A 23,282-nucleotide genomic window follows, 5' to 3' on the forward strand; every position below is an offset into this window, starting at 1 on the left:
CCAAATTGTAGCTGATTACTTTAGGTTCATTTTCACTTGTCAGTGTATACCTACTAGTGTTTTCAAGGAAGTAAGATACAAGCTTTGGCTATAAGCCAAAACCTGATTCTAGACTATTGTCCCCTGCTGGTTTTTTGCACAAGACACAGGAAAGAATAGGAAGAGTGCAAACTGACATAGGCATATCTTTACTTAGAAGCCAACCACAGTGAGTTCAGAATTAAACTGATAACTGTGAGTGTAGAGTGATGCATTTCATTATGCAAATCTTGTGGGAGTGATTATAATATAGAAATGCATCATTCTAATAAATGAACGTTACAGTAACTGACACTGTGAGACAGTACTCATGTGGTCCAACCTCATGCCTCAACTCAGGTGCCTAGTTTCCGTAACAGAATGGAGAGTATTCCTCCAGACTGTGGTTTAGAGTAAACAACACTGCAAACACCCCTCTTCCACTGCCTGTACAGGGAGATCAGCTGAAGAATCCAGGAGATATGACACTAACCCTTATTACCTCTGACATTTTACATACCTGATTTGGGGAGTGATTTAGGGAAGTTGACAAGGCTGGTTTCTGAGGCATTCTGGAGTTCACGCAGTCGAGCCAGGTATTGCTGCTGTCCCAGTGCACCTTCCTCACTTTCAAATGGCCTTTTCTGAGACAGTCCCTGCTTCTGAAAAGTCAATTTCAAACCACCTTCCTGTTAAATAAATGCCAGGGTTAGAAGAGTCTCTTCTGAAGCAGAAATGACTACTTCATAATCAGGATTCTCACATACAAACAATTACTCCAGAAGAACTGAGGAAGAATGAACCTTAAAACAAGCCTGGCTTCTCCTCCATGTGAAAAACAAATATGAACAGAAATTCCTTGGAATTGCTTCTGTGAATATAAATTTTAAATTACCTACTATTGTAACTGAAAAATCCAGACACTGAACAGCTGTCTACCTCAATAATCCAGTCTTCAAGGAATGTCAAACCCAATTACAAGAGGAAATTTTCATACATTTTTATGTGCTGTGAACAGGTCTCAAACTACATATAAGAATAATGTTTGAAGCTTCTAGCCTGCATTTAAACTGGGAAATCTACATATAACCCTCTTAAAGGCCGTGAAATAGTAAAGTGCTTGCTGGATAGGACATGCTGAAATGTCTTAAAAAAAGCCAAACAACAGAAGTAGCTTTTATTACAAACCAGACTTCTTAGAAACAGCGTAAAACAGGCTGTCTGAGGAAGCACCAGAATGGCAAAATCTCAATTTAGAGAGAGAAATAATAGCGATTCCTTCCAGTGGCTTATGCAAATAAAAAAAAAAAAAAAAAAAAAACAAACAAAGGGCCAAACAAAAAAAACCCCAGAAACCAACCAACCAACCAAAAAAAACCAACCAAAGCCATCAAACCAAAAAAGCACCACCACCCACCCACCCAAAAAAACCCCCAAAACAAACCCAAAACCCAAATACTCAGTGCCCAGAAGCAGCAGACCCAAATACCCACAAACAAGTGTGTGAAGAAAGTGAGAGTGAGAGCAGGCAGCCACTTGCAGGTATAGCATGCCGCACACCGCAATCGCAATCAGGTCCTAGGGCAATAAAAATAAACATACGTCATTGATTTTCACTGTAAACTCCTTTTCTCGTACATGCTTCTTCACCTTTGACATCTGTGGTGACTGATCATATTCTTCTTTAACACCTGCAAGAGGGGGTGTTGGTGCACTGGGCTCAATGTAATCTGCAGCAGCACCTGGGCTATCCAGAAGCTTGGTTGTGTAGAAAGAGGCCACTGTGTTACTGTCATAGCTTCTTCTTGATGAAGGCCATTTACCTTTCAACACTGTTTGACAAATACTGTCAAGTCGATTAATCATAACTCGATCCTATAAACCAGAGAAAAAATTTTTATGAGTAATGCTTATCAACACTGTACATACTACATTTCTAAAAAGAAGGGAAATTACAACATTCTTAATCACTGGACTTTGACTTAAAATACTTCTATTTTCTAAGTTCCTGTATTTGTACCAATCCCCTGGAAAAGTTTGTGGAAGTCACCTCTGTACTTAAATTTCACCACCTGTAAATAAGTATGCCATTGCCCTCATCACTTAGCCACTTAGTGTTACCACCTTTTCAAAGTATACTTGAGAAATTTCACTAATTTCACAAATTCCCCCCTGGAATCATATAGCTAAATTTTAACGCAGAAGTTGTTTTACACCAGTGCTTCAGCCAGTCTATACTTTAACATGACTGAGAATCTTGCAGTGTATCTGAAGGAGTCCTACTACTATTCAAGAATTATTGGGGTTTTTTTAATATTTAGCTTAACTGATTTCTTGCTATTTCAGTTTTGCATTCTTTTGGATTACACTAAATAATTCCTCTCACAGACTTAAGATCATTTATCTTAAATAGGCTTCCTTTTCAGTTCTGTTTCCTATGTGCACATTCTGTCTTTTACAGATACACCTGTACAACTGATGAACAAAATGCTTTCTGAAACTTTTACTGTAATTTACCACGAACAAAATCTTGTTTTCTTTTTCCAAGATCTTCCTACACCTCAGTGGTATGGTTTAACATATATAATGGAATATTAATGTCACATCTCACCTTCACCTACAACTCCTGTTTTCAAAATAGTATCATAAACTTGCCTTTGGCCAATAGGATGCAGCCAACATGTATCCACCTTGTAGGAGATAACTTGAACTTGGTGTCCCATTGTTCATCTGGAAACTATCCTGCGTCTCATCTTGTGTTGTACTCAGAGAGGCTACACTCTCTTCATCATATGCTTTTATATGTGGGGTTCCTTCTGCTAAATAAAAACACTAACATCACTTGATGTCATAAGGAAGCTAAACACTCATTTAAGAAGTTCAGGTGAACGAAATACACACAACAATGTTCAGAGAAAGTCCAAACACAAATTAAACTGAAGAACTAATCTGTAAGGTTTTTCAGGATGACTGCTGATCCTTTATTAGGCATTTAAATTCCACTCATACGCCTGTTTATTTTTCAAGAGCTGAACATGTCATAGAATCACAGAATGCTTAGGGTTGGAAAGGACCTTAAGATCATCTAGTTCCAACCCCCATGCCATGGGCAGGGACACCCCACACTAAATCGTGTCACCCAAGGCTCTGTCCAACCTGGCCCTGAACACCGGCAGGGATGGAGCATTCACAACTTCCTTGGGCAACCCATTCTAGTGCCTCACCAACCTTGGAGTAAAGAACTTCTTCCTTATATCCAGTCAAAACTTCCCCTGTTTAAGTTTTAACCTGTTACCCCTTGTCCCATCCCTAGAGTCCCTAATGTCGAACACTTAGCTATTTGAAAACAGACATGCTTCACAGTAATCTGATAGACAGTCCTTACTTACTTTAACATACTTCCTTTGTAAGCCAACATGCACTAAAATCATAGAATCATAAAACAGTTAGGGTTGGAGAGGACCTTAAGATCATCTAGTTCCAACCCCCCCTGCCATGGCAGGGACACCTCACACTAAACCATGTCACCCAAGGCTCTGTCCAGCCTGGCCTTGAACATCGCCAGGTACAGAATTAAATTGAAAGGAAAGTTGTCTATCACCAGGAAATGGCAAATCAATTGGGATACTACTTCCAAAAGATTTTCAGGATAGAATCCTGGATGTTCCACGTCTTGGGACACTTGTGTCCGTATCACTTAATTTTTTAAATTTTAATGACTGAGGATTTCTTCTTAGTATCCTTCCAGCAGATCCTCTGACTTTGTTATACTTCTCATTGCTATTTTACTTTTGCCTCCACCCAGACAACAATGCAAGTTCACTATGACACAGGAGAATAGTCGGGTGCTACTTGAAAATGTAAATACTATCTCAGCAGAGTAAGAGTATGAGTACTGAGGGACATTTCAATAGAACTCAGATTTGCCCTTAACAGTAGCTAAGTATTGAGTCATCTGATACAATTATAGCTCTTGTTAAAACATGTTTCAAGCGTGAGAAGTATGCCAAGGGTCCATTATCACTGTACAAGTTATGAAATAAAACCTGGTCTTAAAATTAAGATGCAGATGATTTTGAGAGAGTTTTCCAGCATTTACCAATCTCGTCAACACCAACTTACGCAAAGTAGCCAAAAGAAGAAGGGCTGACTGATTTATAAGACACTGCAATCTGAGGATGGCACAATTACTTGCCTGAACAGACTGAGCTGGCAAAAAACAAGCCTAGTATTTGGACTTGTATCACATGTTATAATACCCACCATCTAGATCTAAATATTTATGTTGTATAAGCATCCTTCTTCTCTCACTGTTTTAATGTTTGCATACAACTGTTACCTCTGAAAAGGTTCTTACACTGCTACAAGCAGCGGCATCTTAATTATTTTGTTTAAGTGGCATTTTACTTGCCCAGTAATCATTTTCCCAGTAAATTAACCCTATAGTTTCCCTTTGTCATTTCCACAAAGAAGAGGATCCATCGGACTAACACTATGTTTTTTCCCTGAGATACAGGGAGGTGGAGGGGGGAAGATTTTTCACTTCAGTGTAATGCCACTGCCTAAACTTTGCTCCTTCTCCTTTTTCTGTTCCCATTTTTCCTCACAGTAGAGAGATCTTTCCACATTCTAAGTTTCAAGGGGCAATAATAGAGGAGACTTCATAGAATCAAAATAAGGAATAATTAGCTGGTTTACTAAAAATTTTAAATCACTTCACTGATGAGATGTTTTTGCTTCTACTTTGCAGCTTTCAAAAGTAGTTTCTGGGTTTTTTGGTCCTGTGCTCTACAGTCACCTCAGTCTTCTCTAGCCAGGTACATAGTGTTTGAAAACTTTCAGTGCCAAGTACACTGCTTGGCCACCTTCAGTTTACAAGAAAAAGCAGCTCGCATTACTCCATAGCCTGGCCAGCAGAAAACCTGCAGATTACATGAAAGCACAATGAGTAAGCTACAAAGGCAGGTGAGCAAAAGCGAAAAACCAAGGAGGGAAAACCAAAAGAATCTCTGCATTTAAGAAGAAAAATAAATGGCAGTAGGAAATACACACAGAATATATATTTCCAGAAAACACAGCTGCTCAACTGTCCTCCCAGATGTGAACCACATGCATCGTGAGCTTGCTTAGAGAATCAGTCAACAAATCTCAAGTATCTCATCCAAGGCACTGATATGAAGCAAAGAAAATGCTGTATCCCTCAAATTCTTCCAATTCACTTAAAGAATCAAGAAAATATGTTTATTTTTTTACTTCTGTGGGATTCAATATCTTTTTTTTTTTAGACGTTTTTCTACTAAGAATAAACTTATTCAGTTTAGAGTTATACTGAAGTAAGACTACACACATACCATGTTTTTGTGCCTCCTCTTCATCACTATCACTCTCTTCAGACGATGACGATGATGATGACGACGATGATGAGGATGACGATGATGAGGATGAAGATGCAGAAGAACAAGATGAAGATGATGAAGAGCTAGAGCCTGATCGGGAGTGTGAACAAGATGATGAAGATGAAGAGGATGAAGAAGATGACCTGGAAGAACAGGATGATCTATCTGAGTCAGAGTCTGAGTCAGAGCTAGATTCAGATCCCCTTTTGCTGACTCTCTGTTTTTTAGAGGCAGGGTTTGGAGTTAGAGGCTCTGTCCTTGCTGCCACCATGCGCCTGTCTGTTTCAGTCTTCACACTAGGCTTGTGGTCTGTATTTTGTATTGCCATGCCATTCCTTGGACTCAAAGGTTCACATTTCGTTACTGTTTGTGTCTCCTCTGCAGACATAGATTCCTCTTCAGAAAACTGATGGTCCTCTTTCAGATTGTCATTTTTAGCTTTTGTGTCCTCAAAAGCATTCACTTTAGCATCTGACAATCTTGACTGAGGCGTAAGAGGAGAAGCAGATAATGCCATCTGGTACTGATGGAGAAGTGGAGTAGAAGTCCTTGACAGTGTCACTTTATTTTGATTATAGTTCCTCTGGGCAGACATAAATGAGAGTTCAGGATCACGGAGAATATGATAATCTGTCCTGCTAACTCCATGTTTAGCAGCTCCAATAAGTAAATCCCTGTCATGAGTCCCACATTCCCACCAGACAGGTAGGTCTGGGTTTGGCTGGCATAGTTTTAGTCGTTCAAACAACTGTGGGTGCCTAAGGGCCTGTTCCCGCACTTTCCTTAGGAGTTCAATGCGATACAAAGTCCGAGAAGCACGCTCCTCTGTAATTGGTTGGATAAAGATGTTTGGGTCCACGAGTTCTGTATTAAAACAAAGATGACAATTTGGAAAAAGCCTGCACTACAAATCAGTTCTAGGAGGAGATGGCTTTAATCGCTTAATACATGTCTCCCCATTATAAGCTTTCAATATTACACTTACCATGTTTCCTTATTTCCTTCTTCCCCTTTCTTATATTGGAACACATGAAAGAAAAACCTTCTGAAAATAAGCCCTGGCAACAGAAATTAAAGATAAAACTAGAAGTAAAATATATAAACCCACCTTCTTTTGAGGGGAGACGACAGACTCTGCGGCACATTGACATAAATGCATACAAGTACTTCTCTAAGCTCTCATCTGTTTTCTTATGTAGTCTAGCCATTGCTCTAAATTTGGTCCAATCAAATCGCCCCCTTTCTGGATCAAACACAACTCCAAATGTGGAAACAACTCTGTAGAAGTCAGCTTCTTCTCTTCTTGTCCATCTTGGTCAGCAAGAAAAAAAAGTAAATGAAAGTTGCATCATTTTCTTCACTATTTCACACAGCTAACAACTGTTACTTACTTTCTATTTTTAATATAAGTATGTATTAAAAAATGTGTATTTGCATGCTGCACATACCTTTGCTGTCTTTCAATCTTAGCAGCCATCTTTGGGTTTAAAGCAGCTTCCTCATATGGAGGCTGCATCATACTAGGCTGTACTGGGAATGCTGACTGGATCTGCTGGGCCTGCCTATTTTTACTTGTTCGCTGATAAGCTGTTATAAGGCGGCGAAGACGTGTTGTTAAGGCAGACTGAGTGGGCCAATAGATTTTGTCTCCTTCCACCATTTGCCCATCTATATTAAAAAAAAGTCACAGCAAAAATAAACAAGCTAAACACTGCTGGTTCCTATGGTTCTATACTAAGCAATCTGAATACATTTTAGCTTAAAGTCAGCAAAATTAAACAATTCAAAATAGACTGAATTAGCTCAGATTTGAAGTTTTATGTCTTTACCTCCATCTGCTATTACTAAATCACCTGGGGATGAAACATCATCCTGTAGGAAAACAGAAGTAAAGCAAAATTTAAAACGTAGCCCCCTCCAGAGGTTTAGGTTAAACTTGCATCTTATAGTCAATTTATGAATACAACAAAGAAGTAACAAGAGTAACAGATACTTCGGACAAATGGCTAACCATGCAAAGAACAGAATTATACAGCAATTCCCTCCCATGTCTTGCACACAGTTGAAGAAACACTTGGAATAAGTTCTACAAATTTAGATAAATACAGAAAAATGTAATAATTTGCTCAATGAAAAGGTGGAAGTATTACATTCAAAGAGTGTTAAAAGGAGCTATTAATAGGTGCCTACTATACCTCTATGTCATCTTTAAACATTGCTGGTGTTGGTTTATATTCTGGATCTTCTACATCCCTGTTAGAATTTCAACACAAAAAAAACCCCATCTTAGTAATATTTCAGAAGTCCTCAAACTCTCTTCAACTAAGCAAAACTCATTTAAGTTTAGCTAGATGTGCTGTACTTAATTTTCCATTTGAAATGAGGAGAATACTTCATGGCAGCTTTGGCTTGAATCCTGCCCCCTGCCCCCAGCCCCCCTTCCCCCTCCACTTTCGCCAGTTCACTGTTTCATTCAAAGATGTTCTTTATGATCACAGCTGCTAACCTCATTGATGAAGCGGTGAAGAAAAGCAGTTTTCTCATTCAGCAATTATTAGCGATACTCAAATTGATCTACTGGGGTCACTGGTTAGGTACACAAGACTAACACACCAAGCTTACTGACTTGACGTCAAGTTAAAAAGGTCTGTAGTGCTCCATGCCTGTGAAGGCTTTTGCACTTCAGTGTCTAAGTAATACTTCTGATATAGCAACACAAGGTAGAGTCCTTGTTAACAATTAGTTTCTCCATTTTTCCTTTAACTGTGAAATCCCAAACTTCAGTGGTTCTGTTACACTGTTCCTAACCCTTTTCCACTGTCTGCAAGTAAAATCAAACTAGAATTCTTCACAATAACCTCAAACTAGTATAAAAAACCCGTTAAGAAGAGAGTAATGTTCACCACAGAAATTCAGTCTTGTTTATTTCAAGGACCTGAAACATTAATGCACAATTTAAGTGCTCATACCCATCCATATAATCATTTGCTCTCTGTTCGGCAGCAACAGCTTTCTCATCTGGCTTGCCAACCCTTTCCAAGAAGCACAGTGCTGGGTCTGCTCTGATAGTGTTGTATTTTTCATAACCTATTAAAAAAAAAAGAAAAGGCGGCATAAGTTCAACTTCCATAGTAAGCTGTAAAAAACTGAGCGTAGGGTGTTTATATTGAGGGGTGGGCAAGTACACAAGTAGTCATCCATGTTACTCACCATGTTTAAAAACTCCAATTAGAAGTGATTTATCTGCATCTGCATCCCACCACTCAGCAGGAACTTCAGAGTGATCTGGCTCAGGGACCCAAACATCAATTTCACTAAGGAGAATCACCAACAGCACATCATCAATAATATTCAGAGGAAGAAATAAAGTTTTATATTCATTTTGTACATTTCTACCTTATGTGGGATTTTTATACTTCTCCAAGCATACATATACAGTAAGACCCTAAAAATAGCACTACAAAGCATCCAGACAGCTTGATATTTTGTATTTGACAGAGACCAGTAACAGGGAAAGAATATGCAAGCAGAACCAACATGAAATATTCTTCCTCTCTCAGTAAACTCTGGCAACTCCTGCAGTTTGTTCTTGCAAAACTTTGCAAACCAAGGATTATCTGCTTTTGTGTTTAACAGCACAAGGTGGACTGTTCTTCCACAAATGTTTGTAACACTTTTGTGAATCAAATTAAAACTTTCTATCCTTCACAAGCTCCTGTAGCAGAGGGGTCAAGAATTTCTGAACAGCCATACTTCCAATTAAAAAAAATTAAATAAAAATTAATGGATGATGCAGCACTTAACCAAAAGCATGCATAAAGAGACAGAAAACCCTGCTAATTAGAATGTAAAGTAAAAAAATTCTATTTTTCACTTACTTATACAGTCTATTTGACTTAAATAATTTTACTTTATATAACTAGAGTCATAAATAGGAATTGGGACTTCTCCATGTTAAGTCAATACAAAGCAAACAGAGTAAACAAAAACATTTTTCTCACAGCCTAAGGATATAAATATTTGGGTTTAACATTTCCTACTTAGGTCCAGAAAGATTTCAGAGTTTTCATTTCATAGTTTACATTTAAAATAAGTAAGCAAAAAACCTCTCTATAGTTCACCTGGCATCAATTCCATTAAACACCTTTTGGAATTCATTACCAATGACTTCTTGTTTTAAGTAATACAGCATTCTTACACGAAGTAAGACCCTAAATGAAGAAAAAAGAAATACAAATATTAGCACTCTAAAAGCTTTCAATAGTTGCAGGTGGTTACATTTTTTCTGTTATAATATCACAAAGCTTTCAAGTGATTTTCCTAAAACATACTTTCTCCAGTTGTAAGAGGACATAACCCTCAACTCAGGTCACCTAACACCCTCTATTGCAATCACTTCTACAAATTGTTTCATTGCAAATTCTAGGCAAAGATCAGGGCCAGCACAACATTTCTCACTTGCTTCTTAAAATACTGCTACGAACAAACTGCTATTTCCCTTTTCCTATCTAAAAGATATCTTCAGAAAGAATTGAGCAGGCTGACAGCATCTTTCAGGTCATCTTTTCATGCATTCTGACTTAGAATTTGATGCATGACCCTTCTCCATGCTCTATTTCAATTCTTGACTAGCAGTATGAAATTTTCTGGCAGAGTATGAAACATTTTGCTGCAGAAAAATGATTTATCTAAAACAAGCTCATGGCTATGAATGGGCTTTCAACAAGCTAGTAGCTCAGATTCCCAGAAGCCTAGAAAACATCCTAGGTAAAACAGCATGTAAGACTGAGGGGCAATGACTTTACTGCTTTCTGTTTCTTTGCTAAGTGTTCCCAAAAACTTTAGTCCTTTGGCTGCTGCAAGACTCCCCAAACATCTTGCATCTCTTTCTCTTTACGGACACGCATATGCAGAATTATTTTAAATATTTTTTAATATTCAATTAACCTCCTAATATACTGCAACCCATTTATTCTAATCAGGCTAACACTATTAAACTTGTTTCTTTAGAGTTCTGCAAGTATTTTGAAGTCTAAGAAAATAAGCAATTAGAATAAAAGAAGAATCTTTACATAGACATTGAAAGACATCCATGCTTCAGCTACTGCTTACTTGTTGCAATGGTGTTTTATGTGCTTCTTGTATCCTTCATCTTGCAACAGATGTTCTGGATTGTATTTTCGAAGCCATTCTGCTTTATGTATATCAAAAGTGCTAGCCTGGGTCTTCACTTTTTTTCCTTTTCTTCCTCTAGGCACAGGGGCTGATAAGCCTGTATAATTTAAAATACAATACAGCAACAGGTAGGTATAGAGCCTATGATACTTGTATTTCCCATATCCTATACCAGTATTGGGACCTGCAGTGCAGAAATTGTACTAGTGTCACAACATCTGGATTTGAGGGTTTTTCCTCTCTTGTTTCTTCGAGCATCTCTGGAGTACATTTCATCAGCTAAGGACAAAGCAGGAGAGGGGGAATGAAATCAGAGTGGGATCTCACCTACTCTGGAACAGAGCAGGCTCTTATGAACTGAAATGGAAATAAAGCTTACACAGAGCACATCAGTCCATTTGGGTAAGCTATCAAACAGAAAGCAAAGCAGGAATGACACTTCTTTTCCTATCAGTTGAATTGCATATCTGGAATATATTTCCTTTATTCGAATTAGGACACAGAGAATTCTTAGCTAATTTTACCTCAGTGCCACAGACATACAATATGAAGGTATTTAACTGCAGAAACACAGAAGACCTTACCAAGGTGATTCTGCAACTCTCGTGTTTGCCCATCCTCTGTTGGTGTAATAAGATCCCATATAAAACTTTTTATTTTCTCATCCCCTCTGTAGTGAACGAGACAATAGGCTAACAGAGCTCGGCAGATTATCTCCACATCCTGTTCATTCAGCTGTCTCTTGAAGCGGCCATGTGACAGAATTTCTCTCCATCGACCCCACCTAGTCCAAAGTGAAACACAGATCAGCACTTCAAACTCAAACGCTTGGACAGCCTATGTATTTCCATTATAAAAGGGAATTCTCTCTGTAAAATATTTTGGCTTTCCACTTTTTTTCCTTCACCTTAAGTTATTGAGTGGAAACACGAATGTAACATTTGTGACGAAACTCCAATATATTTAAACAAACAGTTTCAACAAAACCTGCCTGTTTACAAGATTATGGATTACTGTAAGAAAATATGGCTTCTAAGACCCAAAACTGATGGGAACTCTTACTGATAAGCAAACACAAGGTAGGTGAGAAGACCTAAGATTTTATTTCCAACATAACATGCCCAATTTAAGGATGTTTAAAATAACTGGTTGAGATTTCAGTTCCTATCTGCATCTCATGGGAGTGCAAGATGTTCTACAATTATGAGCATTAAGTCACCTACCAAGCTTTTATTTCAGATTATTTGTTTACAGTTCTGAGCCTCCTTCAGCACTTACTGTAATGATTTTTAGAGAGACGACTGTAGTGCCCATGTTAAATATCATTATCTCCTTCGCAGAAGTTTCCACCTCTCTTTAACATTTCTTCAATTGCAAATTATCAGAAAGATTTATACAGGATGCATGATAAATGCACATGAATTTATTATCTAGATTAATTCTATATATACCCGGTAATTGTCACTATAGCTAAAAGTTACTCCAAAATAATATTTAGTACATAAAAAAAATAGTACTTTTTAAAAACTTCCTAGAATGAAGAAGGATGTATACAATACCCATAGACCAGCAAGTTTTTTTCCACCCGAAAGCATTCTGTTCTTCCATATCCATTGGAACGGTCACAGGGCCTGCGAAGTTTTGGTTTCTCATCACCCTCACTCTCTACCTCAGACAACTCGGCCAGCTCATCCTTTGTAGCACTGAAGGGGCGTGTTTGCTTCCTAATTCTTGGGGTATCAATAACCAAGCTGTTCTGCAAAATTTCCAACAAATCTTATCAGAGGAAAAACTTACTAACTGTTTCTAAGTAGATGGCTTCAATTCAGAAACAACAATTTCAATCTAATGTCAATAAATACTGACATTATTGTCAATATTTGACAACTGAAAAATTGGCATTAATGTCAGTGAGTATTTCGTAAAGAAATCACATTAAACACCCATAAAGCAAGTAAAATGTTTTGTGGTATTTAAGGCGACAAAAAATCGAGTTTCATACCATGATGCCAGTACATTAGTTATAAACAATACTGAATTCCTCATCTGAGCTTAATATTTACACAAACCTGCTGCAGTCTCTGTAAATAAAAAGGGGCAAAACCTTTTTAGAGCCAACTGCATGGGAATGTCTTGAAGTATAGCACACAATGTCCAGTATTATAAACCTGACAGAATTATTAATCAGCTATTTTGCAAATTTCAGCACAGAATTTCCAGACAGAAACAGGGCAACCAGAACACTTACACACTTTCAAACCATTTCCAGTCCTTCAACAACAATCAAAGACCACCAAACTCTTTCAGGACAGCAGGTAGCTAGGAAATACTAAAGCTCTCAGCAGGTTGATTACCCATGCACCAACTAACCAGCACAAGAAGTCTGATTTGTTGAAACAGTAAACAAAAAGCACCAGAAATTCTACGCCTACTATTTCAGAATTCAACAGCAAGCACATACTTGAGAAAACGTGTTAAAAAGAGAAGTACTTACTCTACCACTGATGGCATCTATATCTATTTCTGCTTTTTTGGCCCATTTCTGCCAGAAGTTGGGATCATCTAGTGAAATGTCAGTCCTGTTTCCAGATGCAACAAAACTAGCCTGTAAGAAATAAAAATAAATCTTATCAATGTCATACACCAAAAGTTTGTCAAGATCGAATACTTCGGTGCTGTGAAGACTGTATAACCTTATTTCATCAAAAGTCTCTCAGGCAGCTGTTAAGAATTCAGATCCTACTTACAGTGCCAAGAACTCAAAAGTTCTCCTCCCCCTTAATTTTTTAAATCAGATCCATAATGTACCAGAAAAATCTAATGAACTCTTATGCACCATCGGTAGAGAAGAACATTAAGCAGCAAGATTCTTCTAAGTCTGAATCTAAATTACCTGAATGGAAGAAAACAGAATCTTTTGAAGAGGCTTATCAGCATTTGGGGATTTCATCTCATGCAAAAGCACTCACTTGAGGGAAATTTCAAAGCAGTGTTTAACCCACCAACAATTAAAGCCTGAGAGCACGGAACAGACTTAATTTCAGAAAGCATTTTAAAACCCTTAATTCACTGCTTTTGGAAAAAAAGTACAAACATGTAAAAATTCCTAAGTCTTCTGACAACAAAGACAGTGATGATCATCATCTTTAGAAGTCTGTTTCTTATTTAAGCCACAATAGGCAAGAGACAAGAGAATCTAAGTTATAAATATTATTTTAAATATCATAAACATACATTACATTCTTGTAAGTTTTTTTTGCTTTGCCTTTGGCGGGAGGGAGAACTGTCGCAACTGCATTCCATTCCAAGCTAAGTTATACTTTTTTAAATTTATTTTTTATTTTTAATTTTCATTTACCTGAATTTGTTTTTCTGATTCATATTTACAATTACTGTAGAAATTAAGGAGTCTGAACTTACTTTTTGTTCTGTTTATCCGATTTTCCAGCATAGGTTTTCTGAATGCTATGATATTACTGTTTTTTCTCCTCCTCACCAAAAATTATAAAGTGTCAGTCCAATTTTATTCTAGACTATTGCTTGTAAGACCTTACACTCTCAATCATCCCCATGCATGCACACACACACGCAGATATAATATACACACACACACTCTCTACCCCTTGCTATTTCAGAAGCTTTTATATTTTGCTTTTCAAACTCCTACCACAAAGCTCAAAATTCAAACTATATCCTATGTGTAGGCATTTCTAAAATAAGCTCGACAATTTTTCATCTTATTATTGTCTTATATACATTTTCCCTTACTTAATGTACTTGAATACAAACAGATCTATACACAAAGCTGCTTTAATATTCTTGGTTAATGCAGTCCATCGTATCTCACACAAATCCCAGCCTTTTCAAAAGTAGCACACCTCTATTAGTCAAGTTTGTTCAAGCATGCTCTTTGCATCTGGCATTTACACAATCTGTATCTGCAACACTGACTTTGCTATATGCACGTTAGTATAAACACACAGATAGATATAAGAAAGCCAAATATGTTTTTAACACACACACACATATTAAAAACAAGTAAGCATGATTTTTTTGTTTTTTGAAAGCATAACCTTTACAATATTGGTTACATTTACAGCTCTATACTGTCAAAGAACAACTTGCTGCTTCTGCACCTTGGCAAACGTGGAGCCCCTTCCTTCTGATTCAATCGTGATAGTTTTAGTACGACGCTGAAGAATTTGATCAATGTCTTCCTCACAAAATTTAGATCCTTCATCTTCTTCATCCATAATGGCACCATATGCACCTCTTCGAAGCAAGTCTTCTATTTCTTTTTTGGAGAGTTGTTGGATCTGAGCAAGTAAAATAGGTTTTAGACAGTTAAGAAAAAAATTCCCCACAGTCTTTTCTACTTCCTTTTCTACTGCTTCTGCAACTGAACTCTGCCTTACAATTTATAAACTTAAAATCTAGATCATTAAAAGCTAAGAGAACAGTCTGGTTGGCAGCTGAAATAACTTTTTATGTTGTTACAGTTCACATTTTTACTAGTATGTTTCTTCTTTGTTTTGGCTGTTCCAACACTCTGATAAATACAAATTTAAAAAGTTACCTATTAGTACCAGATGTAAATCTCATTTTAAATAACATATTATGTTAATATAAGAAGATACAAGGAAACAAAGGGAAACTTTTCTCCTTGTTTTTACTTTGACATTATCTACCTTGGACCTTAAGAAACAAGAAATATCGAGACTTATCAGAGTAAGTGACTAAATATAAAATTATGTCAATTACACTGTTAGTCTGCATAACCCAAATGCAAATGACAGAGAAATGGTAGCTTTTGTAATTTAAAACAGTTCCCACATGAGTACCAAAGCAAAAAGAAAGTTATTTCGAGAAACGTCTACATACACCACCAACACTGTTTTCTCTTCCACTCATACTCTGTAAGACAGCTTTATCCAGTCCCAGTTTCAGACTCGCTCTGTCAAACATCTCTCTTTCATAGGAGTTCCGCGTTATCAGTCTGTAGACCTTCACTGCTTTGTTCTGACCAATCCTGTGACAACGGGCTTGAGCCTTTTGAAGGGAGAACAGAACAGCAGCAAGAATTTAGACTTTTCTAGGAATAAGACACTATTAAGAAATTGTTTCTGTTGTAATGCAGTCTGATGAACAACAACATGAACTCAAAATGAAGTTAATTCACATAAGTAAATGGAAGCTACCAGACATTTTCTGCACTGTGAACAGTTCTCTAAAAACAGTGTGATAAGTAAATGCAGACAAATGATCTGTGCTGAATGCTACTGGATGGTATCTCTCTTGCAGTAACACTACATAAAAAGACATGCTAGTTCTTAAGTTATCTGATCTCCAAATATAAATGGTAAAGGAGTTGTGACTTGAGATCAGATTCAATTTCAGCAACCAGCTCCTAGATCTGATTAATTCATATTATGTTTCTTAAAACATATTACTCCTATGTTTTACCTAAACAGCTCTATTTCCATGAACTGTGTTAGTATACGCAAAATCTAACCCCCAGGTTCAAAGTGTCATCAAAGTCTTATGGGTTTTATCAACTCACTGACTTAGTTTAGCTGTGTTGTGCTTTCAAAGAGTAATCAACATGAAAGAAAAAGTTACAATCCAGCCAAACCCAGAAGATGTCTCCCATCTAAGTAGAAAGTATTCATCAAGAAACATTAAACATGGGCCTTAAAAAACCTGAATGTTCTAAAATGATGCTTATTCAAAATGGAAACAATATTCTAAGTGATCAATTTTTGTTTCAACCAAGTTTGACTTCTCAGGCTTCACTATTATGCTCTAAGGAATTTACCTGCAGATCATTTTGAGGATTCCAATCAGAATCAAAAATTATACATGTATCTGCTGCAGTCAAATTAATGCCCAAACCACCAGCTCTGGTACATAGAAGAAAAACAAAACGGTCGGAATCTGGTTTGCTGAACCGGTCAATGGCAGCTTGTCTGAGATTGCCTCGTACTCGCCCATCAATTCGCTCATATAAGTATCTGAAAAATGCCACAGATACACACACACATAAAGAGGGATTAGAACAGATCTCCTGCTTGCATATTTATTCTTTACAGTGCATAAAAGTGATATCAACTAACTTTGATTATCAGAGGGTAACATAACCAGGAATCACGACAGAACTTGCACGTGTGTAGTACCAATACACATCAGCATGTCCAAACACAGAGCATTTTAAGAATAGTTCTTCTGAACTTCCTTCATTAAATCAAGTACCTGATTATACATACTAGGAAACACGTATTGCCAGGGTAGTTAGCTGCATTGAAACGCACCATAACCTGAAGTCCCATGGGGACACTTATAAGATCTTCCCATGCTGCTATGCTTAGATCCCCCCCTGGGGTCACACTAGCAGAAAGGTGAACTTTCGTATTATATACCAAGTTGTCTGCATGTGTTAGGGGTAGCCAAGTAACCAGCTGAAAGCAGGCCCTAGTGAGCTGTCACTGGACAAACTGCGTATTGATTCTGTCAAGATTAAGGGAAATGGAACAAAAATGACATGACAGCACCTCTAACAGCCTTTACCAAGGCATCAATGAATCCAGAGCTTCCTAAACTAAAATCAGTAAACTTAAAAGCCTGAAGTAGAACTGTCATTTTTCTTATCTTTGATAGTTACAAAGACTCCCTTGAAACTTCTGGAATCAAGTGAAATGCTTGAAAAGAGAGCAAATGCTTCTGTAAATTATATATGGAATAAGATGCTGAACGTGTATCTACTAGTCAAAAAGCCTCAAAACCATTTTCCTTCTAATCGGCTATAAAATGGCACAGCATCCACAGGATCACAGGCATTTTGGCAATCAGTCACCTCCTACAGTCATGAATTCTGTTAAGTACGAAGTCTAATCATGTGTGCACTCTAATATTTCTAATCAAACGGTAGCACAGAGAAAGGTTCACCTCCTATGGATTTGAGAAGATTCTGCCTGCAGATATGATGCACTAGTCTAGATGTTACTACTTCAAAGAATATTTTCCGTAATAGACACCACTATAAAATTAGTCTATTAAAATCAAGCATACAAACTGTTGAGCTCACAGTTCAAATAGACTGCTTTATGAAACAAAAAACATAGAAGCATAGAAGTTATATAAATTCATCACAAAAGGAGATTTTACTATAATCTACTAATGGTTTTCAATATACGTTCCAGTATCCACTGCAGGAAGGCTTGACATTTTCACTGATTTTTATTTTTCAATGTGTTAACTCTTATTACTAGGCAGTTTACTGACAAATACACACTTCAAAGCAAAATGTATATTCCAACAACTAGACCATTAAAAACTCAGAACTATGCCTTTTAATATTTTTTTCAGGTTGATGTAGCAACAGTTGATTCTAACCCAGGTTAAGGTGAGATTTTATGTGCTAAAGCTTTACGCGTATTATTTAGTCATGTGTTTAAATTTAAGCTCTTAGGTTGCTGTAGAGTCAACAATATAATCAAAGGGTGCTACTGTATGTGACAGCAAAAGCCAAGCTAAGGAGCTGCTTTATGGCTAGCAGTTCAGTTGTGCTCCAAAGTACAAAGCAGTAATAATTTAGGAGAGTTGGGAAGCAAAATTTTATTTTTACATTAATAAAAAGCAAGCCTCCAGTTGTTTACCATTTAAAATTCTTAAATTATACTTAAATTACTTAATTTCTTAAATTACTTAAATTCTTACTTAAGTTCTTAAATTACTTAAGATTAAATTCTTAAATTCTTAAATTTACTTAAATTCTTAAAATAATAATGTATTATTACTTAAATTCTTAAATTCTTAAACTTAAAATCTGTACTTAAATTCTGCTAGGAGTAAGGAGCTGCATTACCCCTGTCTGGTCAAAGTTCAACAAGATACAAATGAAAAACACACTGTATGCTTTCCAGGGTTTGGATGAGCAACCCTGAGCTTGAACTTACTTGCCTTCTGACAGGCAATGTATAAACAGTACATACATACAAAAACATTTAATAGAAAAGGCGACAAACTGAGGGTGTTGCAGATTATCTTAAGTTTTACTGCATCTTTCTATGTTTTGTGTTTGTTATAGTTATCTAAAGAAACATCTTGATTTAAGAAGTTAGCCTTTATGTCAGCATGGTGTGCTGTGTCACTTGAAATCAGACACTGTGTTGCTTTAAGTCCCTGTTCTCTGTGACATGTTAACCTTAGTTCTTGCTCTCCAGAGCATAACCAAAGCACCTAGGGTCTATTGTATATAGGATGAGTTATGTGACAACTTGGCAAAGTAGAAATCTAGCTAGCCAACTTGGCAACAAAACTTACTTTAAAGGTGACCTGATGTAGACTGGTTTCATTATAATACTAAAAAACACACCCACAGATTGATTAGACCCTCGCCCAGGTGAAGACCCTTCCCCTGCGTAAAGTGTAGTAACAGAAGAGAATGACACTGCGGATATAACTGTATGCAAATCACTAACCAATCATTGTAACTGGGAGTGTACTACCTTGTAATTTTTGTGCATAAACATAACAATGAAATCGGCACTGGGTGTGCCCGATTTATGGGAATTCCACCTAGCACCCAGTGCTGCAATAAAGTAGTGCCTGCTTCTACTGTTACACTGGTGTTAAGAGGTTTTATTCTCCTGATCTGGAGACAAAGGCATATAGTTTACTCAACAACCTCTCTTTAGTTTTCTAAAGGTTTTAATTTGTTGGTGAAAAAGTGGCAAGCCACTACAACAAGTTACAGTGATTAGTCAGAAAGAAAAATTTCCTACCTTTGGTGTGCTGTAATCACTAATCCTGCACTAATATTCAAAGATATGCCCACAGAGAACAGTATAATATAGGAGACAGAATATGCAGTATCTTACCTTTTATGGATAAGGTAATCCTCCAATATATCAAGGCACCGTACCATTTGAGAGAAGATAAGAACTTTGTGGCCTCCTGCTTTCATTTTTGGAAGAAGTTTATCAATAAGAACCAGTTTACCAGCAGACTGGATCATTGCTTGCAAATGGAAGTCTGGAGCACTTGGGCTGTATGTTTCTTTGAACTCCCCAAGGATCTTCTCTTCAGCACCTATTAAAAAATTTATTTCTCTATCTATAGGTGTATCCACACAAATACTCCATATACACAGAAGGCTAAGTTAACTAAATCAGTGCTTGTACTCTAAATATCAGCCTATTAGTCACTGCTGGAGACAGAACAAAGTTCTGGATGGATCTAAAGTCTAGCAAGAACATGTATTTCTATGCTGTTTGAAAAGTAGTCTCAAGTTTTTAAGCACAGCACCACAGAGCATGTTCTAGTACACCTAGAACGAGGTAACCCCCACAACTGCAAAAATGAAAATACTTGTTCTCATGTGTTGTATAAAAAAAACCAACTAAGAACCACAAGTTCTTTTGTCTCTGTGATATTTTAAATGGGACATGAATCTTAAGACAATATTTTGAACACTGTTGGACTTCATGATCTTAAAGGTCTGTGTTCCAACATAGTTTATTCTATGATTCTATGATTTTTCTGAAGTCCTACTACAACTGAAAAAAAGAAGAAACTTCAAAAGCTTAAAGTATATTTTCTTGCAAGCAGGAAAACCCCACAAATTGGGAAAAGCAATGAAGACAGACACGGGCTGTATCACTTGCAAGAAGCATTTAAGGTTAGCTCTAGGAATTTTGCATACTGCTTTCAAAGAGATGTAATATTTCCATGAGATAATTGGTTCTAAATATTCTGTGAAATCCTACAAAACAAGTTCACATTTCAGGCCTCAAATATGCAACTGCCTCACAACTTTGCCTTACATCTATAAAAAACATGCTTCCACCTAATCCACTCGTTGGAAAGCCTGATGAAAGCGTTTAAGAACTACAATAAAAGTTCTGATATATTTTAAATGAAAGTACAAAAGTAGTAAAATAAAATAAAATAAAACAAAATATAATAAAATAAAACCCATCAGTCTTTAGCATGTACTTACCTTTGATGAGGTAAGGGTGATTACAACACTTTCTGAGTTCCATCATGGTGTTAACCAGATTGGGTACATTTGCTTGTCCTGCTCCTTTGGATAAGAAAGCAAAATTTTTCTCCAAAATCGCACGATAGTATTTCTTCTGAATATTAGTTAGTTCTACTTCAATTATAGTTTCTTCTTTAGGAGCCAGCTTCTTTTCTACATCTTCCTTTAATCGTCTGAGCATCATAGGTTTCAGGATAGCTTGTAGTTTCTGAACCTAAATGAAATACAACAGTTTGTCAGAACAGGAAAAGTAATAGTGTAGTTTAATGAAACATTTTTGATCTCTGTTATCATTAATTTTTTCCTAGACTTACATAAAATACTTGCCAGGTGGCATCTAGCCTTATTTTTAATCTCAAATGACTGAAAAATGTTTTTAATGTACTAAAAAAAAAAGTATCTTTTTAACACTTGCCTGCAAAGGCTCTGCTTGCAAAGCAGGAAAATTCAATTTTTATTATTCTCACTAGTTGCGACATTCGCAAAACTAGCCCCAAAAAGTAATTCTTTAATATACCATACTTCACTGATTTCTACTGCTTGCAGAGTTTAGAGAAACTGCATGACAAAAGATCTCACAGATGATACATGGCAAGTGAAAGGGAGGGTAGGAAGCAAGAACCATTACTACCCAGAACAGAACTTCTGCCTTCAGGGAAGTCACTTTCACACACTGAAGCTCAAAATGAACTTAAGCAACATGCGATACCTGTTCCTCTGTTTTAAGGTCTCCGAATTCTTGCATGAATGTAGATTCAGCAGGAAACCGCAATGGTTCAAGAAAATGAAGGAGGCTAAATAGTTCTTCTACTGTGTTCTGCAGCGGGGTACCCGTTAACAGCACTTTATGCTCCTACAATAGGAAACAAAAAACTTACATGACCGTATGTGCACATATTTGCAAAAACTTCTGTGTTAAGCCTGAGTGTCAAAACCTGAAAATACCAGTTCTGCATGCCACTAAGTACACACATAATACAGATAAACAGACTTATCAAGAACAACCGTAAGCATTTTCTACTAGCTTTTCTTAAATCCTGACTTCCTACATCTGTAATGAAGAAATGACTGAACAACTGTGCCTGTAATATTCATGTATGTATAATTCTCCCTATTGTGTGGAAAATACACACACCAAGCATATATCAGAAAGCAAACAAGATGACTACTGAGACCATTTAGCAACAAGTGATCAAAGTAATAAAGTCAATTAAACAATGCAACACTAGTCATTGTGGATCTTGTAGTAATGCAACAGAAGCCTCAAGATTCATGGTAGTATCTGCTTTTTAAAATATTTCACTAAGTCAAAACCTTAACTACAGGACTAGACAACAATTCCCCTTTAAACTCTGCTATTTGCTTTTATTGTTAAAGAACTTGTTTAAAACTTGCAAAAAACTTGTGATTTATTATCATATTGTACTTAACATGAATCAAACCCCAAAAGTGAAATATTACTCACAAGATTCATTAATTTTAGTCCTTCCAAGAGTTTGCAGTTTTTGTTCTTCAGTCTGTGAGCTTCATCAATAATAACACACCGCCACTCAATTGCATTTAACTCTGGGCACCCACCAAGAATCATTTCAAAAGTTGTGATAATGGCTTGGAACCTGTAGGTACCTCGAATGATACGTCCCTAAAGATCCATCAACACACAGAAGTTGTTACATTACCTCAAATGTATTTAATTTAAAGATTTTTGTTGTTGAAGTTTTATCAACAGACATGGGATTTTATATTGTAAGTTGTTTTGTCATTCCACACACATGTATTTTATCTCTATAACTCTGTAATTAATACTAATGAGTAATTATCCACAGCCACAAATCCAAGATTGTCTAACTAACCATAAAATTTTACGCACTTTTAAATTACAGTTACAACCATCTCATAGAACTGTTTCAAAAAGGTGTCTGTAAACAGTTATCACATTTTTAACTCTGGGAAAATCTGAAAGACTAAATCACAGAAAAAGCCTTACACTCAGTCAATCAAAACATATGACAGTGATACATTTAGCATTTATATAGTAAGTAATATAATTATCACCTGAGGACTAAATGAACACTTTTTACCCAGCTTACTCTACTTGATTGGTCTGAAAATGAGAATATGTAAGGCCTTCAAAAAGGCAGTACACAGTAAGTCACTGGAGAATGAGAGTGTCATTTTAATATTTAGTACTACTTAAAAAAGGAGAGTTTTGAGTGTTTTGAGCCTTATCAGTTCTGTAGAAGTACAATGTTTCAATCATGATTTATAAAACATTTATTTATACAGAATATACAGAATGGGGGAAAAAAAAAAAAAACACCAAAAAAAACCAAAACCCCAACATTTTAGAAGAGTCAAATTTAAAGGGGTTTTCCATGTCATTAAATGTGAAGTATTTCAGGCAGAAAAGCAAACTGTACACAGACAAAGACAGGAAAAAGGAAATCAACAGCTACATAAAGGTAATGTACAGCTTAATCAGCTGTACTTCTGTTCTCACTGCTTTTCATATTCAGAACCCAACTGCAACCATCTGTGCACACTTTAATCTCCACATGAGTACCAGCGTCACTGCTATTCAATTGTAGAATTACCCAGCATACTAAAACCAACCTGTGTCTTGCTGCAACCACTTCCACAAAATTTACTCAGTA

The 23,282-nt window shown here is 36.7% G+C and overlaps 1 protein-coding gene across 10 annotated transcripts in view; it reads right to left on the reverse strand.

Moving 5' to 3' along the window:
- The window catches only part of CHD9 (chromodomain helicase DNA binding protein 9), a 112,535-nt gene that overhangs the window by 11,301 nt on the left and 77,952 nt on the right, over nt 1–23,282 (reverse strand). For 8 of the 10 annotated variants that reach the window (XR_013958667.1, XR_013958668.1, XR_013958669.1 and 5 more), the window contains 22 exons: nt 22,094–22,270; nt 21,338–21,481; nt 20,587–20,842; nt 19,466–19,676; nt 16,405–16,600; nt 15,471–15,638; nt 14,726–14,905; nt 13,084–13,194; nt 12,149–12,345; nt 11,174–11,373; nt 10,527–10,686; nt 9,536–9,625; nt 8,625–8,728; nt 8,384–8,501; nt 7,610–7,667; nt 7,244–7,286; nt 6,863–7,082; nt 6,523–6,725; nt 5,370–6,278; nt 2,674–2,837; nt 1,621–1,893; nt 539–707 (listed from right to left, as the gene is read on the reverse strand). Coding sequence is in view for 7 of the 10 variants with exons in the window: in XM_080636740.1 (XP_080492866.1) it covers nt 539–707; nt 1,621–1,893; nt 2,674–2,837; nt 5,370–6,278; nt 6,523–6,725; nt 6,863–7,082; nt 7,244–7,286; nt 7,610–7,667; nt 8,384–8,501; nt 8,625–8,728; nt 9,536–9,625; nt 10,527–10,686; nt 11,174–11,373; nt 12,149–12,345; nt 13,084–13,194; nt 14,726–14,905; nt 15,471–15,638; nt 16,405–16,600; nt 19,466–19,676; nt 20,587–20,842; nt 21,338–21,481; nt 22,094–22,270 (4,351 nt within the window). In the remaining 3 variants the exon portion in view is untranslated. Of the gene's footprint in view, nt 1–538; nt 708–1,281; nt 1,597–1,620; nt 1,894–2,673; nt 2,838–5,369; nt 6,279–6,522; nt 6,726–6,862; nt 7,083–7,243; nt 7,287–7,609; nt 7,668–8,383; nt 8,502–8,624; nt 8,729–9,535; nt 9,626–10,526; nt 10,687–11,173; nt 11,374–12,148; nt 12,346–13,083; nt 13,195–14,725; nt 14,906–15,470; nt 15,639–16,404; nt 16,601–19,465; nt 19,677–20,586; nt 20,843–21,337; nt 21,482–22,093; nt 22,271–23,282 lie in introns of those variants that run through there. The other 2 variants (XM_080636741.1, XM_080636738.1) reach the window with 2 other exon arrangements.

This window comes from Psittacula echo (assembly GCF_963264785.1).
Source record: "Psittacula echo genome assembly, chromosome: Z".
NCBI classification, from domain to species: Eukaryota; Metazoa; Chordata; class Aves; order Psittaciformes; family Psittacidae; genus Psittacula; species Psittacula echo.